We start from the raw sequence: 15,058 nt of genomic DNA, 5'->3' as shown, positions 1-15,058 counted from the left end.
TAGTACATGAACATTTAGTACATGATCATGTAGTACTTGAACATTTAGTACATGATAATGAAGTACATAAACATTTAGTACATGAACAAGTAGTACATAATGATGAAGTACATAAACATTTAGTGCATGAAAATGTAGTACATGATGATGAAGTACATTAACATGTAGTACATGATGATGAAGTACATAAACATTTAGTACATAAACATTTAGTACATGATGATGAAGTGCATGAACATTTAGTACATGAACATTTAGTACATGATCATGTAGTACATAAACATTTAGTACATGAACGTTTAGTACATGATCATGTAGTACATAAACATTTAGTACATGAACATGTAGTACATAAACATTTAGTACACAATCATGTAGTACATAAACATTTAGTACATGAACGTTTAGTACATGATCATGTAGTACATAAACATTTAGTACATGAACATGTAGTACATAAACATTTAGTACACAATCATGTAGTACATAAACATTTAGTACATGAACGTTTAGTACATGATCATGTAGTACATAAACATTTAGTACATGAACATGTAGTACATAAACATTTAGTACACAATCATGTAGTACATAAACATTTAGTACATGAACATGTAGTACATGATGATGAAGTACATAAACATTTAGTGCATGAAAATGTAGTACATGATGATGAAGTACATGAACATTTAGTACATGAAAATGTAGTACATAAACATTTAGTACATGATGATGAAGTACATGAACATTTAGTACATGAACATTTAGTACATGATCATGTAGTACATAAACATTTAGTACATGATGATGAAGTACATGAACATTTAGTACATGAACATTTAGTACATGATCATGTAGTACATAAACATTTAGTACATGAACGTTTAGTACATGATCATGTAGTACATAAACATTTAGTACATGAACATGTAGTACATAAACATTTAGTACACAATCATGTAGTACATAAACATTTAGTACATGAACGTTTAGTACATGATCATGTAGTACATAAACATTTAGTACATGAACATGTAGTACATAAACATTTAGTACACAATCATGTAGTACATAAACATTTAGTACATGAACATGTAGTACATGATGATGAAGTACATAAACATGTAGTACATGAGCATTTACTACATCATGTAGTACATAAACATTTAGTACATGAACATGTAGTACATGAACATTTACTACATCATGTAGTACATAAACATTTAGTACATGAACATGTAGTTCATGATGATGAAGTACATGAACATGTAGTACATGAACATGTCGTACATGATGAAGTACATGAACATGTAGTACATGAACATGTCGTACATGATGATGAGAGTTTTCAGGAGTGTGAATGGATCAAAGTACTACCAAAGTACGCAGTGATAGTCTTCAGTTTGTTGTTGAGTAAGTTTTGTTCCACTTCCACTTTTCCTCCTGCACCCGCCAGGGAGACAACCTATGAACACATTATTATTATTATTACATGAATATTCATAACACATACAATATTATTATTATTATTTAATGACAATTCCCATACATGACTTGATTATGAATGGGAGTTAGTAATGTACTATCAGGAATATGTGTGAGTGAATAAGTGAATATGACATGAATATATGTGAGTTAGATGTGTGAGTGAATAAGTGAATATGACATGAATATATGTGAGTTAGATGTGTGAGTGAATAAGTGAATATGACATGAATATATGTGAGTTAGATGTGTGAGTGAATAAGTAAATATGACATGAATATATGGGAGTTAGATGTGTGAGTGAATAAGTGAATATGACATGAATATATGTGAGTTAGATGTGTGAGTGAATAAGTAAATATGACATGAATATATGGGGAGTTAGATGTGTGAGTGAACAAGTAAATATGACATGAATATATGTGAGTTAGATGTGTTAGTGAATAAGTGAATATGACATGAATATATGGGGAGTTAGATGTGAGTGAATAAGTAAATATGACATGAATATATGGGGAGTTAGATGTGTGAGTGAATAAGTGAATATGACATGAATATATGGGAGTTAGATGTGTGAGTGAATAAGTGAATATGACATGAATATATGGGAGTTAGATGTGTGAGTGAATAAGTAAATATGACATGAATATATGGGGAGTTAGATGTGTGAGTGAACAAGTAAATATGACATGAATATATGTGAGTTAGATGTGTGAGTGAATAAGTGAATAGGACATGAATATATGGGGAGTTAGATGTGAGTGAATAAGTAAATATGACATGAATATATGGGGAGTTAGATGTGTGAGTGAATAAGTGAATATGACATGAATATATGGGAGTTAGATGTGTGAGTGAATAAGTGAATATGACATGAATATATGTGAGTTAGATGTGTGAGTGAATAAGTGAGTATGACATGAATATATGGGGAGTTAGATGTGAGTGAATAAGTAAATATGACATGAATATATGGGGAGTTAGATGTGTGAGTGAATAAGTGAATATGACATGAATATATGTGAGTTAGATGTGTGAGTGAATAAGTGAATATGACATGAATATATGTGAGTTAGATGTGTGAGTGAATAAGTGAATATGACATGAATATATGTGAGTTAGATGTGTGAGTGAATAAGTGAATATGACATGAATATATGTGAGTTAGATGTGTGAGTGAATAAGTGAATATGACATGAATATATGTGAGTTAGATGTGTGAGTGAATAAGTGAGTATGACATGAATATATGGGGAGTTAGATGTGTGAGTGAATAAGTGAATATGACATTAATATATGTGAGTTAGATGTGTGAGTGAATAAGTGAATACGACATGAATATATGGGAGTTAGATGTGTGAGTGAATAAGTGAATATGACATGAATATATGTGAGTTAGATGTGTGAGTGAATAAGTGAATATGACATGAATATATGTGAGTTAGATGTGTGAGTGAATAAGTGAATATGACATGAATATATGTGAGTTAGATGTGTGAGTGAATAAGTGAATATGACATGAATATATGTGAGTTAGATGTGTGAGTGAATAAGTAAATATGACATGAATATATGTGTTAGATGTGTGAGTGAATAAGTGAGTACGACATGAATATATGTGAGTTAGATGTGTGAGTGAATAAGTGAATATGACATGAATATATGTGAGTTAGATGTGTGAGTGAATAAGTGAATATGACATGAATATATGTGAGTTAGATGTGTGAGTGAATAAGTGAATATGACATGAATATATGTGAGTTAGATGTGTGAGTGAATAAGTGAATATGACATGAATATATGTGAGTTAGATGTGTGAGTGAATAAGTGAGTATGACATGAATATATGTGAGTTAGATGTGTGAGTGAATAAGTGAGTATGACATGAATATATGTGAGTTAGATGTGTGAGTGAATAAGTGAATATGACATGAATATATGTGAGTTAGATGTGTGAGTGAATAAGTGAATATGACATGAATATATGTGAGTTAGATGTGTGAGTGAATAAGTGAATATGACTTGAATATATGTGAGTTAGATGTGTGAGTGAATAAGTGAGTATGACATGAATATATGTGAGTTAGATGTGTGAGTGAATAAGTGAATATGACATGAATATATGTGAGTTAGATGTGTGAGTGAATAAGTGAATATGACATGAATATATGTGAGTTAGATGTGTGAGTGAATAAGTGAATATGACATGAATATATGTGAGTTAGATGTGTGAGTGAATAAGTGAATATGACATGAATATATGTGAGTTAGATGTGTGAGTGAATAAGTGAATATGACATGAATATATGTGAGTTAGATGTGTGAGTGAATAAGTGAGTATGACATGAATATATGTGAGTTAGATGTGAGTGAATAAGTAAATATGACATGAATATATGGGGAGTTAGATGTGTGAGTGAATAAGTGAATATGACATGAATATATGTGAGTTAGATGTGTGAGTGAATAAGTGAATATGACATGAATATATGTGAGTTAGATGTGTGAGTGAATAAGTGAATATGACATGAATATATGTGAGTTAGATGTGTGAGTGAATAAGTGAATATGACATGAATATATGGGAGTTAGATGTGTGAGTGAATAAGTGAATATGACATGAATATATGGGAGTTAGATGTGTGAGTGAATAAGTGAATATGACATGAATATATGGGAGTTAGATGTGTGAGTGAATAAGTGAATATGACATGAATATATGGGAGTTAGATGTGTGAGTGAATAAGTGAATATGACATGAATATATGTGAGTTAGATGTGTGAGTGAATAAGTGAATATGACATGAATATATGTGAGTTAGATGTGTGAGTGAATAAGTGAATATGACATGAATATATGTGAGTTAGATGTGTGAGTGAATAAGTGAATATGACATGAATATATGGGAGTTAGATGTGTGAGTGAATAAGTGAATATGACATGAATATATGGGAGTTAGATGTGTGAGTGAATAAGTGAATATGACATGAATATATGTGAGTTAGATGTGTGAGTGAATAAGTGAATATGACATGAATATATGTGAGTTAGATGTGTGAGTGAATAAGTGAATATGACATGAATGTATGTGAGTTAGATGTGTGAGTGAATAAGTGAATATGACATGAATATATGTGAGTTAGATGTGTGAGTGAATAAGTGAATATGACATGAATATATGGGAGTTAGATGTGTGAGTGAATAAGTGAGTATGACATGAATATATGGGAGTTAGATGTGTGAGTGAATAAGTGAGTATGACATGAATATATGGGAGTTAGATGTGTGAGTGAATAAGTGAGTATGACATGAATATATGGGAGTTAGATGTGTGAGTGAATAAGTGAGTATGACATGAATATATGGGAGTTAGATGTGTCAGTGAATAAGTGAGTATGACATGAATATATGTGAGTTAGATGTGTGAGTGAATAAGTGAATATGACATGAATATATGTGAGTTAGATGTGTGTGTGAATAAGTGAATATGACATGAATATATGTGAGTTAGATGTGTGAGTGAATAAGTGAATATGACATGAATATATGTGAGTTAGATGTGTGAGTGAATAAGTGAATATGACATGAATATATGTGAGTTAGATGTGTGAGTGAATAAGTGAATATGACATGAATATATGTGAGTTAGATGTGTGAGTGAATAAGTGAATATGACATGAATATATGGGAGTTAGATGTGTGAGTGAATAAGTGAATATGACATGAATATATGGGAGTTAGATGTGTGAGTGAATAAGTGAATATGACATGAATATATGTGAGTTAGATGTGTGAGTGAATAAGTGAATATGACATGAATATATGTGAGTTAGATGTGTGAGTGAATAAGTGAATATGACATGAATATATGTGAGTTAGATGTGTGAGTGAATAAGTGAGTATGACATGAATATATGTGAGTTAGATGTATGAGTGAATAAGTGAATATGACATGAATATATGTGAGTTAGATGTGTGAGTGAATAAGTGAATATAACATGAATATATGGGGAGTTAGATGTGTGAGTGAATAAGTGAGTATGACATGAATATATGTGAGTTAGATGTGTGAGTGAATAAGTGAATATGACATGAATATATGTGAGTTAGATGTGTGAGTGAATAAGTGAATATAACATGAATATATGGGGAGTTAGATGTGTGAGTGAATAAGTGAATATAACATGAATATATGGGGAGTTAGATGTGTGAGTGAATAAGTGAATATGACATGAATATATGTGAGTTAGATGTGTGAGTGAATAAGTGAATATGACATGAATATATGTGAGTTAGATGTGTGAGTGAATAAGTGAGTATGACATGAATATATGTGAGTTAGATGTGTGAGTGAATAAGTGAATATGACATGAATATATGGGAGTTAGATGTGTGAGTGAATAAGTGAATATGACATGAATATATGTGAGTTAGATGTGTGAGTGAATAAGTGAGTATGACATGAATATATGTGAGTTAGATGTGTGAGTGAATAAGTGAATATGACATGAATATATGTGAGTTAGATGTGTGAGTGAATAAGTGAATATAACATGAATATATGGGGAGTTAGATGTGTGAGTGAATAAGTGAATATGACATGAATATATGTGAGTTAGATGTGTGAGTGAATAAGTGAGTATGACATGAATATATGTGAGTTAGATGTGTGAGTGAATAAGTGAATATGACATGAATATATGTGAGTTAGATGTGTGAGTGAATAAGTGAGTATGACATGAATATATGTGAGTTAGATGTGTGAGTGAATAAGTGAATATGACATGAATATATGGGGAGTTAGATGTGTGAGTGAATAAGTGAATATGACATGAATATATGTGAGTTAGATGTGTGAGTGAATAAGTGAATATGACATGAATATATGTGAGTTAGATGTGTGAGTGAATAAGTGAATATGACATGAATATATGTGAGTTAGATGTGTGAGTGAATAAGTGAATATGACATGAATATATGGGAGTTAGATGTGTGAGTGAATAAGTGAATATGACATGAATATATGGGAGTTAGATGTGTGAGTGAATAAGTGAATATGACATGAATATATGTGAGTTAGATGTGTGAGTGAATAAGTGAATATGACATGAATATATGTGAGTTAGATGTGTGAGTGAATAAGTGAATATGACATGAATATATGTGAGTTAGATGTGTGAGTGAATAAGTGAGTATGACATGAATATATGTGAGTTAGATGTATGAGTGAATAAGTGAATATGACATGAATATATGTGAGTTAGATGTGTGAGTGAATAAGTGAATATAACATGAATATATGGGGAGTTAGATGTGTGAGTGAATAAGTGAGTATGACATGAATATATGTGAGTTAGATGTGTGAGTGAATAAGTGAATATGACATGAATATATGTGAGTTAGATGTGTGAGTGAATAAGTGAATATAACATGAATATATGGGGAGTTAGATGTGTGAGTGAATAAGTGAATATAACATGAATATATGGGGAGTTAGATGTGTGAGTGAATAAGTGAATATGACATGAATATATGTGAGTTAGATGTGTGAGTGAATAAGTGAATATGACATGAATATATGTGAGTTAGATGTGTGAGTGAATAAGTGAGTATGACATGAATATATGTGAGTTAGATGTGTGAGTGAATAAGTGAATATGACATGAATATATGGGAGTTAGATGTGTGAGTGAATAAGTGAATATGACATGAATATATGTGAGTTAGATGTGTGAGTGAATAAGTGAGTATGACATGAATATATGTGAGTTAGATGTGTGAGTGAATAAGTGAATATGACATGAATATATGTGAGTTAGATGTGTGAGTGAATAAGTGAATATAACATGAATATATGGGGAGTTAGATGTGTGAGTGAATAAGTGAATATGACATGAATATATGTGAGTTAGATGTGTGAGTGAATAAGTGAGTATGACATGAATATATGTGAGTTAGATGTGTGAGTGAATAAGTGAATATGACATGAATATATGTGAGTTAGATGTGTGAGTGAATAAGTGAGTATGACATGAATATATGTGAGTTAGATGTGTGAGTGAATAAGTGAATATGACATGAATATATGGGGAGTTAGATGTGTGAGTGAATAAGTGAATATGACATGAATATATGTGAGTTAGATGTGTGAGTGAATAAGTGAGTATGACATGAATATATGTGAGTTAGATGTGTGAGTGAATAAGTGAGTATGACATGAATATATGTGAGTTAGATGTGTGAGTGAATAAGTGAATATGACATGAATATATGTGAGTTAGATGTGTGAGTGAATAAGTGAATATAACATGAATATATGGGGAGTTAGATGTGTGAGTGAATAAGTGAATATGACATGAATATATGTGAGTTAGATGTGTGAGTGAATAAGTGAGTATGACATGAATATATGTGAGTTAGATGTGTGAGTGAATAAGTGAATATGACATGAATATATGTGAGTTAGATGTGTGAGTGAATAAGTGAATATGACATGAATATATGTGAGTTAGATGTGTGAGTGAATAAGTGAATATGACATGAATATATGTGAGTTAGATGTGTGAGTGAATAAGTGAATATGACATGAATATATGTGAGTTAGATGTGTGAGTGAATAAGTGAATATGACATGAATATATGTGAGTTAGATGTGTGAGTGAATAAGTGAATATGACATGAATATATGGGAGTTAGATGTGTGAGTGAATAAGTGAATACGACATGAATATATGGGAGTTAGATGTGTGAGTGAATAAGTGAATATGACATGAATATATGTGAGTTAGATGTGTGAGTGAATAAGTGAGTATGACATGAATATATGTGAGTTAGATGTGTGAGTGAATAAGTGAGTATGACATGAATATATGAGTTAGATGTGTGAGTGAATAAGTGAATATGACATGAATATATGTGAGTTAGATGTGTGAGTGAATAAGTGAATATGACATGAATATATGTGAGTTAGATGTGTGAGTGAATAAGTGAATATGACATGAATATATGTGAGTTAGATGTGTGAGTGAATAAGTGAATATGACATGAATATATGTGAGTTAGATGTGTGAGTGAATAAGTGAATATGACATGAATATATGTGAGTTAGATGTGTGAGTGAATAAGTGAATATGACTTGAATATATGTGAGTTAGATGTGTGAGTGAATAAGTGAATATGACATGAATATATGGGAGTTAGATGTGTGAGTGAATAAGTGAATATGACATGAATATATGGGAGTTAGATGTGTGAGTGAATAAGTGAATATGACATGAATATATGTGAGTTAGATGTGTGAGTGAATAAGTGAATATGACATGAATATATGTGAGTTAGATGTGTGAGTGAATAAGTGAATATGACATGAATATATGTGAGTTAGATGTGTGAGTGAATAAGTGAATATGACATGAATATATGTGAGTTAGATGTGTGAGTGAATAAGTAAATATGACATGAATATATGGGGAGTTAGATGTGTGAGTGAATAAGTGAATATGACATGAATATATGTGAGTTAGATGTGTGAGTGAATAAGTGAATACGACATGAATATATGTGAGTTAGATGTGTGAGTGAATAAGTGAATATGACATGAATATATGGGAGTTAGATGTGTGAGTGAATAAGTGAATATGACATGAATATATGGGAGTTAGATGTGTGAGTGAATAAGTAAATATGACATGAATATATGGGGAGTTAGATGTGTGAGTGAATAAGTGAATATGACATGAATATATGTGAGTTAGATGTGTGAGTGAATAAGTGAGTATGACATGAATATATGTGAGTTAGATGTGTGAGTGAATAAGTGAATATGACATGAATATATGTGAGTTAGATGTGTGAGTGAATAAGTGAATATGACATGAATATATGGGAGTTAGATGTGTGAGTGAATAAGTGAGTATGACATGAATATATGTGAGTTAGATGTGTGAGTGAATAAGTGAGTATGACATGAATATATGTGAGTTAGATGTGTGAGTGAATAAGTGAATATGACATGAATATGTAATAAAGACATAAAGAAGTGACCTGGTCCATGTCAGCGTTGCGAGGCAGGAAGTAGACGATGTTGTCTGTGATCTGATTGGCCACATGGAAGATGTGAAAAGTGAGTACTGTCAAGGAGGATAATAATACTTGGTAAGTACTGTCAAAGATGTGTAAAAGTGAGTACTGTCAAGGAGGATAATAATACTTGGTAAGTACTGTCAAAGATGTGTAAAAGTGAGTACTGTCAAGGAGGATAATAATACTTGGTAAGTACTGTCAAAGATGTGTAAAAGTGAGTACTGTCAAGGAGGATAATACTTGGTAAGTACTGTCAAAGATGTGTAAAAGTGAGTACTGTCAAGGAGGATAATAATACTTGGTAAGTACTGTCAAAGATGTGTAAAAGTGAGTACTGTCAAGGAGGATAATAATACTTGGTAAGTACTGTCAAAGATGTGTCAAAGTGAGTACTGTCAAGGAGGATAATAATACTTGGTAAGTACTGTCAAAGATGTGTCAAAGTGAGTACTGTCAAGGAGGATAATAATACTTGGTAAGTACTGTCAAAGATGTGTAAAAGTGAGTACTGTCAAGGAGGGTAATAATACTTGGTAAGTACTGTCAAAGATGTGTAAAAGTGAGTACTGTCAAGGAGGATAATAATACTTGGTAAGTACTGTCAAAGATGTGTAAAAGTGAGTACTGTCAAGGAGGATAATAATACTTGGTAAGTACTGTCAAAGATGTGTAAAAGTGAGTACTGTCAAGGAGGATAATAATACTTGGTAAGTACTGTCAAAGATGTGTAAAAGTGAGTACTGTCAAGGAGGATAATAATACTTGGTAAGTACTGTCAAAGATGTGTAAAAGTGAGTACTGTCGAGGAGGATAATAATACTTGGTAAGTACTGTCAAAGATGTGTAAAAGTGAGTACTGTCAAGGAGGATAATAATACTTGGTAAGTACTGTCAAAGATGTGTAAAAGTGAGTACTGTCAAGGAGGGTAATAATACTTGGTAAGTACTGTCAAAGATGTGTAAAAGTGAGTACTGTCAAGGAGGATAATAATACTTGGTAAGTACTGTCAAAGATGTGTAAAAGTGAGTACTGTCAATGAGGATGATAATACTTGGTAAGTACTGTCAAAGATGTGTAAAAGTGAGTACTGTCAACGAGGATAATAATAATACTTGGTAAGTACTGTCAAAGATGTGAAAAGTGAGTACTGTCAAGGAGGATAATAATACTTGGTAAGTACTGTCAAAGATGTGTCAAAGTGAGTACTGTCAAGGAGGATACTAATACTTGGTAAGTACTGTCAAAGATGTGTAAAATTGAGTACTGTCAAGGAGGATAATAATACTTGGTAAGTACTGTCAAAGATGTGTAAAAGTGAGTACTGTCAAGGAGGATAATAATACTTGGTAAGTACTGTCAAAGATGTGTAAAAGTGAGTACTGTCAAGGAGGATAATAATACTTGGTAAGTACTGTCAAAGATGTGTAAAAGTGAGTACTGTCAAGGAGGATAATAATACTTGGTAAGTACTGTCAAAGATGTGTAAAAGTGAGTACTGTCAAGGAGGATAATACTACTTGGTAAGTACTGTCAAAGATGTGTAAATGTGAGTACTGTCAAGGAGGATAATAATACTTGGTAAGTACTGTCAAAGATGTGTAAAAGTGAGTACTGTCAAGGAGGATAATAATACTTTGTAAGTACTGTCAAAGATGTGTAAAAGTGAGTACTGTCAAGGAGGATAATACTACTTGGTAAGTACTGTCAAAGATGTGTAAAAGTGAGTACTGTCAAGGAGGATAATAATACTTGGTAAGTACTGTCAAAGATGTGTAAAAGTGAGTACTGTCAAGGAGGATAATAATACTTGGTAAGTACTGTCAAAGATGTGTAAAAGTGAGTACTGTCAAGGAGGATGATAATACTTGGTAAGTACTGTCAAAGATGTGTAAAAGTGAGTACTGTCAACACTACAAAGGATATCCATCGGGCTCCATCATGGTCCTGAGATCAAAGACTTGGGCAGTCAGGTAGTCTGGCCCCCCCCAGGGGGGAGACAGGAAGACCACGTCACCGCGCAGACGAGGCGCTAGCTGGAGGAAGTCTCCCTGCACGAAGTCGATGTGGCGCTCCACGCCGTAGACGGCGGCGTTGTGGCGCGCCAAGTCCAGACGCAGCGGGTCGATGTCCACCGCCAGCACTGAGGCCCCAAGGATGCGGACACGTTCGTTACTGGCGACTTTTGTATGTGTAAATAATGATATTTCTTTACAGTGACACCTACAGTATGTGTGCTTAGCAGCACTCCAATAATAATAGTCAATATGTTTTGAAGTCATTAAAGTTCACCACTTTAGTCATCAGTTTTGCGCTTGAGAAACTTCTCTAGGACTTCTTCTGTTTGTTTGATGATGTCATTACTGCCACAAGTGGTGGAAAAGTGTATTACAGTTGTTCTGGAGGCTAAATACACACAGTGTGTTATGTAACTGTTGTTTAGTGTTGATATTCTTTGCTTAGTTTGATAAATGTTGGAGCAGTTTGCTTCATCAGGAGGGTGAAGTCGCTCAATTTAAAGTGTTGGATTTAACTGTGTTGGATCATTGGCTGCTGGTGAGGGCGTAGAAAAAGGGGCATTTTTCTACCAGTAGACAGCGTTTAAGATTGAGTGTTTCACTGCTAAATTAATAATATATTTATATTGAATATGGATTTTAAATATGTATCTAAATAGGTGGTTAATAGGTTAGGTATTTATGTATTTGCATATTGGGTTTTCTGTTGCATTTATCTATTGTGTTTCTGGGTTTAAATGTATTTTATATGTATCTTGGTGCATTTATGTTGAGACAATTTATTTAAAATCTGTTTTAACTTAAAGGGAAAAGATGTGTCCATTTTCTTGCACTTGTTTAATGGTTAAGAGTTTGATAGCTAATTAATAGTTGTAAATTATGGGATTGATAATTGATTGATTTTTTTACAGCATGTTGATCTTGTGGTGTTTTGTCCTTAAAGGTTTTTCACCTACTAAAGAAGCTAAAGGCTACTAAAGGCTACTAAAGACAGCTAATGACAGCTAAAGAAACTAAAGTCTACTAACACTGCTAAAGACTGCTAAAGAAGAAAAAAGAAGCTGTTTCTTGGTTGGAAAAACTGTTGCAAACTAAAGGAAAATAAAAGGAAAAAGTAACTACGGTCTGGTCTTTTGAGTGAAATCCAGAAGCCACATTCAGCATTGGTACATCCCTTCAAGTGTGGGATAAGCACAGCGAAAAAAGCAAAACACTTGACAGTTGTTGTATGCACACTGTGTCGAGCGGAAATGGCCTATCATAGCAGCACAACGGCTATGAAGGAACATTTGAAAAGAAAACCCCCGACAGCGTTCTTGCCATCACCATCAACTAGTCAATCGTCCGCGTGAGTATACGTTGTCATCATTACACAAAATCATGAATGTGTCATTTGTATCTGCGTTGTAAATTCATAAACTAAAACACTGTTTCGCTCTGAGAGGCGCGTTTGGCCTGCCTGTTCAGTGTTTACAAAGACGCGCTCCTCTTTAACGCTAACGTTAATTAGTTGTGCAAATACCTTTTACAACATTAACAGTTACATATACTATGTACAAACCAACAATTAACTTTCACTTTAATCATACTATCATTGTTGTGTTATTAAGCAAAATAAGCAATACTTTTACTTTTGTTGAAATGTTTACACTGTTACAGAATATTTCGTTTTGCACTTTTTTGTATTGGATGTTTATCTTTATTTTTGCACATTTTAAAGCAAAATAAGCAATACTTTTACTTTAGAAATGCTTATACTATTGCAGAATATTAAGATTTGCACTGGATGTTTACTTTTATATTTGCACATTAAAAAGCAAATAAGCTACTTTTAATTTTGTTAAATGTTAAAAGTTTTAAATGTTTACATTGTTACAGAATATTTTGTCATGTTGTTGTCAATGTTGACTGACTAGTGGCCATACTTTTTTTTTTGTATATAAAAGTCATGCCTTTTGAAAAAACTGGCCAACATTTATTTTTTCATCTTCATTTTAAATAAAAAAAATAATCGGTAAAAGGAAAAATAATCTATAGATTAATCGGAAAAAATAATCTATAGATTAACCGATTAATCGAAAAAAATAATCTATAGATTAATCGATAGAAAAATAATCGTTAGCTGCAGCCTTAAATATATGACATTGAAACTATTCTTACATTCAGCCAGAAAGAGATTTTTACAGGCCGTTTTAGTGTTGCAATGGGCCACCATTAAATTATTACTTACATCATTAATGGCCACCTCATTAATTGACGTGGGGGCCACCTTAAACAATGGTGACAGGCCATGTGAAAGGAGGTGACTATGACAGGGCTGTTGTGAAAAGAGTACTCACCTCTCTTGCCAGCGAGTGCAAACTGGATGGCGTTTCCTCCCACGCCACAGAAGGCATCGATGACCAGCTGAGCGTGCGAGAAGTTGCAAGCCACTCTCAGGGCGATGTGCTCTGCGATCTTCTCTGGCGTGACGGAGAACCAACCCTCTGCAGCACATATTAGCACCACATGCTTTTGTCCACATCCACACCTTGGATTGTGTTTCAAGGATGACAACATTCCTAACACTGACCTCGGTCTAACACTGACCTGGGTCTAGTCACATTAACATTCCTCTAACACTGACCTGGGTCTAGTCACATTAACATTCCTCTAACACTGACCTGGGTCTAGTCACATTAACATTCCTCTAACACTGACCTGGGTCTAGTCCCATTAACATTCCTCTAACACTGACCTGGGTCTAGTCCCATTAACATTCCTCTAACACTGACCTGGGTCTAGTCACATTAACATTCCTCTAACACTGACCTGGGTCTAGTCACATTAACATTCCTCTAACACTGACCTGGGTCTAGTCCCATTAACATTCCTCTAACACTGACCTGGGTCTAGTCACATTAACATTCCTCTAACACTGACCTGGGTCTAGTCACATTAACATTCCTCTAACACTGACCTGGGTCTAGTCACATTAACATTCCTCTAAGACTGACCTGGGTCTAGTCACATTAACATTCCTCTAACACTGACCTCGGTCTAGTCGGATTCCTTGGTCGAAGCGGGAGAAGAGTCTGTAGCGCTGAGCCCAGTACTTGGCCAGACCTGGTTCTGATGCCATGTCTGCTGGGACCTGCTGCTGCTGCTTCTTATTGGCCCACTTCCTCTTCTTCTTCTTACACTTCCTGCCATCTTCAACACATTCACTCTGTCACCATACTACAGCACAACTGTCAACACATTCACTCTGTCACCATACTACAGCACAACTGTCAACACATTCACTCTGTCACCATACTACAGCACAACTGTCAACACATTCACTCTGTCACCATACTACAGCACAACTGTCAACACATTCACTCTGTCACCATACTACAGCACAACTGTCAACACATTCACTCTGTCACCATACTACAGCACAACTGTCAACACATTCGGTCTGTCACCATACTACAGCACAAGTGTCAACAC

The 15,058-nt window shown here is 33.8% G+C and overlaps 1 protein-coding gene across 1 annotated transcript in view; it reads right to left on the bottom strand.

Moving 5' to 3' along the window:
- Positions 1-1,228: 1,228 nt before the first annotated feature.
- Positions 1,229-15,058, bottom strand: part of tgs1 (trimethylguanosine synthase 1) — a 35,888-nt gene continuing 22,058 nt past the window's right edge. Inside the window, exons 12-16 of the mRNA XM_061928365.2 lie at positions 14,618-14,776; positions 13,924-14,070; positions 11,493-11,709; positions 9,530-9,608; positions 1,229-1,465 (exon numbers count right to left, since the gene is read on the bottom strand). Coding sequence (XP_061784349.1) covers positions 1,349-1,465; positions 9,530-9,608; positions 11,493-11,709; positions 13,924-14,070; positions 14,618-14,776 — 719 coding nt within the window. The 3' untranslated portion in view covers positions 1,229-1,348. The remainder of the gene's footprint in view (positions 1,466-9,529; positions 9,609-11,492; positions 11,710-13,923; positions 14,071-14,617; positions 14,777-15,058) is intronic.

The sequence above is a fragment of the Nerophis lumbriciformis genome, linkage group LG33 (assembly GCF_033978685.3).
Source record: "Nerophis lumbriciformis linkage group LG33, RoL_Nlum_v2.1, whole genome shotgun sequence".
Lineage (NCBI taxonomy): Eukaryota > Metazoa > Chordata > Actinopteri > Syngnathiformes > Syngnathidae > Nerophis > Nerophis lumbriciformis.
Note: the sequence above shows the minus strand (reverse complement) of the source record. Positions and strands in the feature narration are given on the sequence as shown.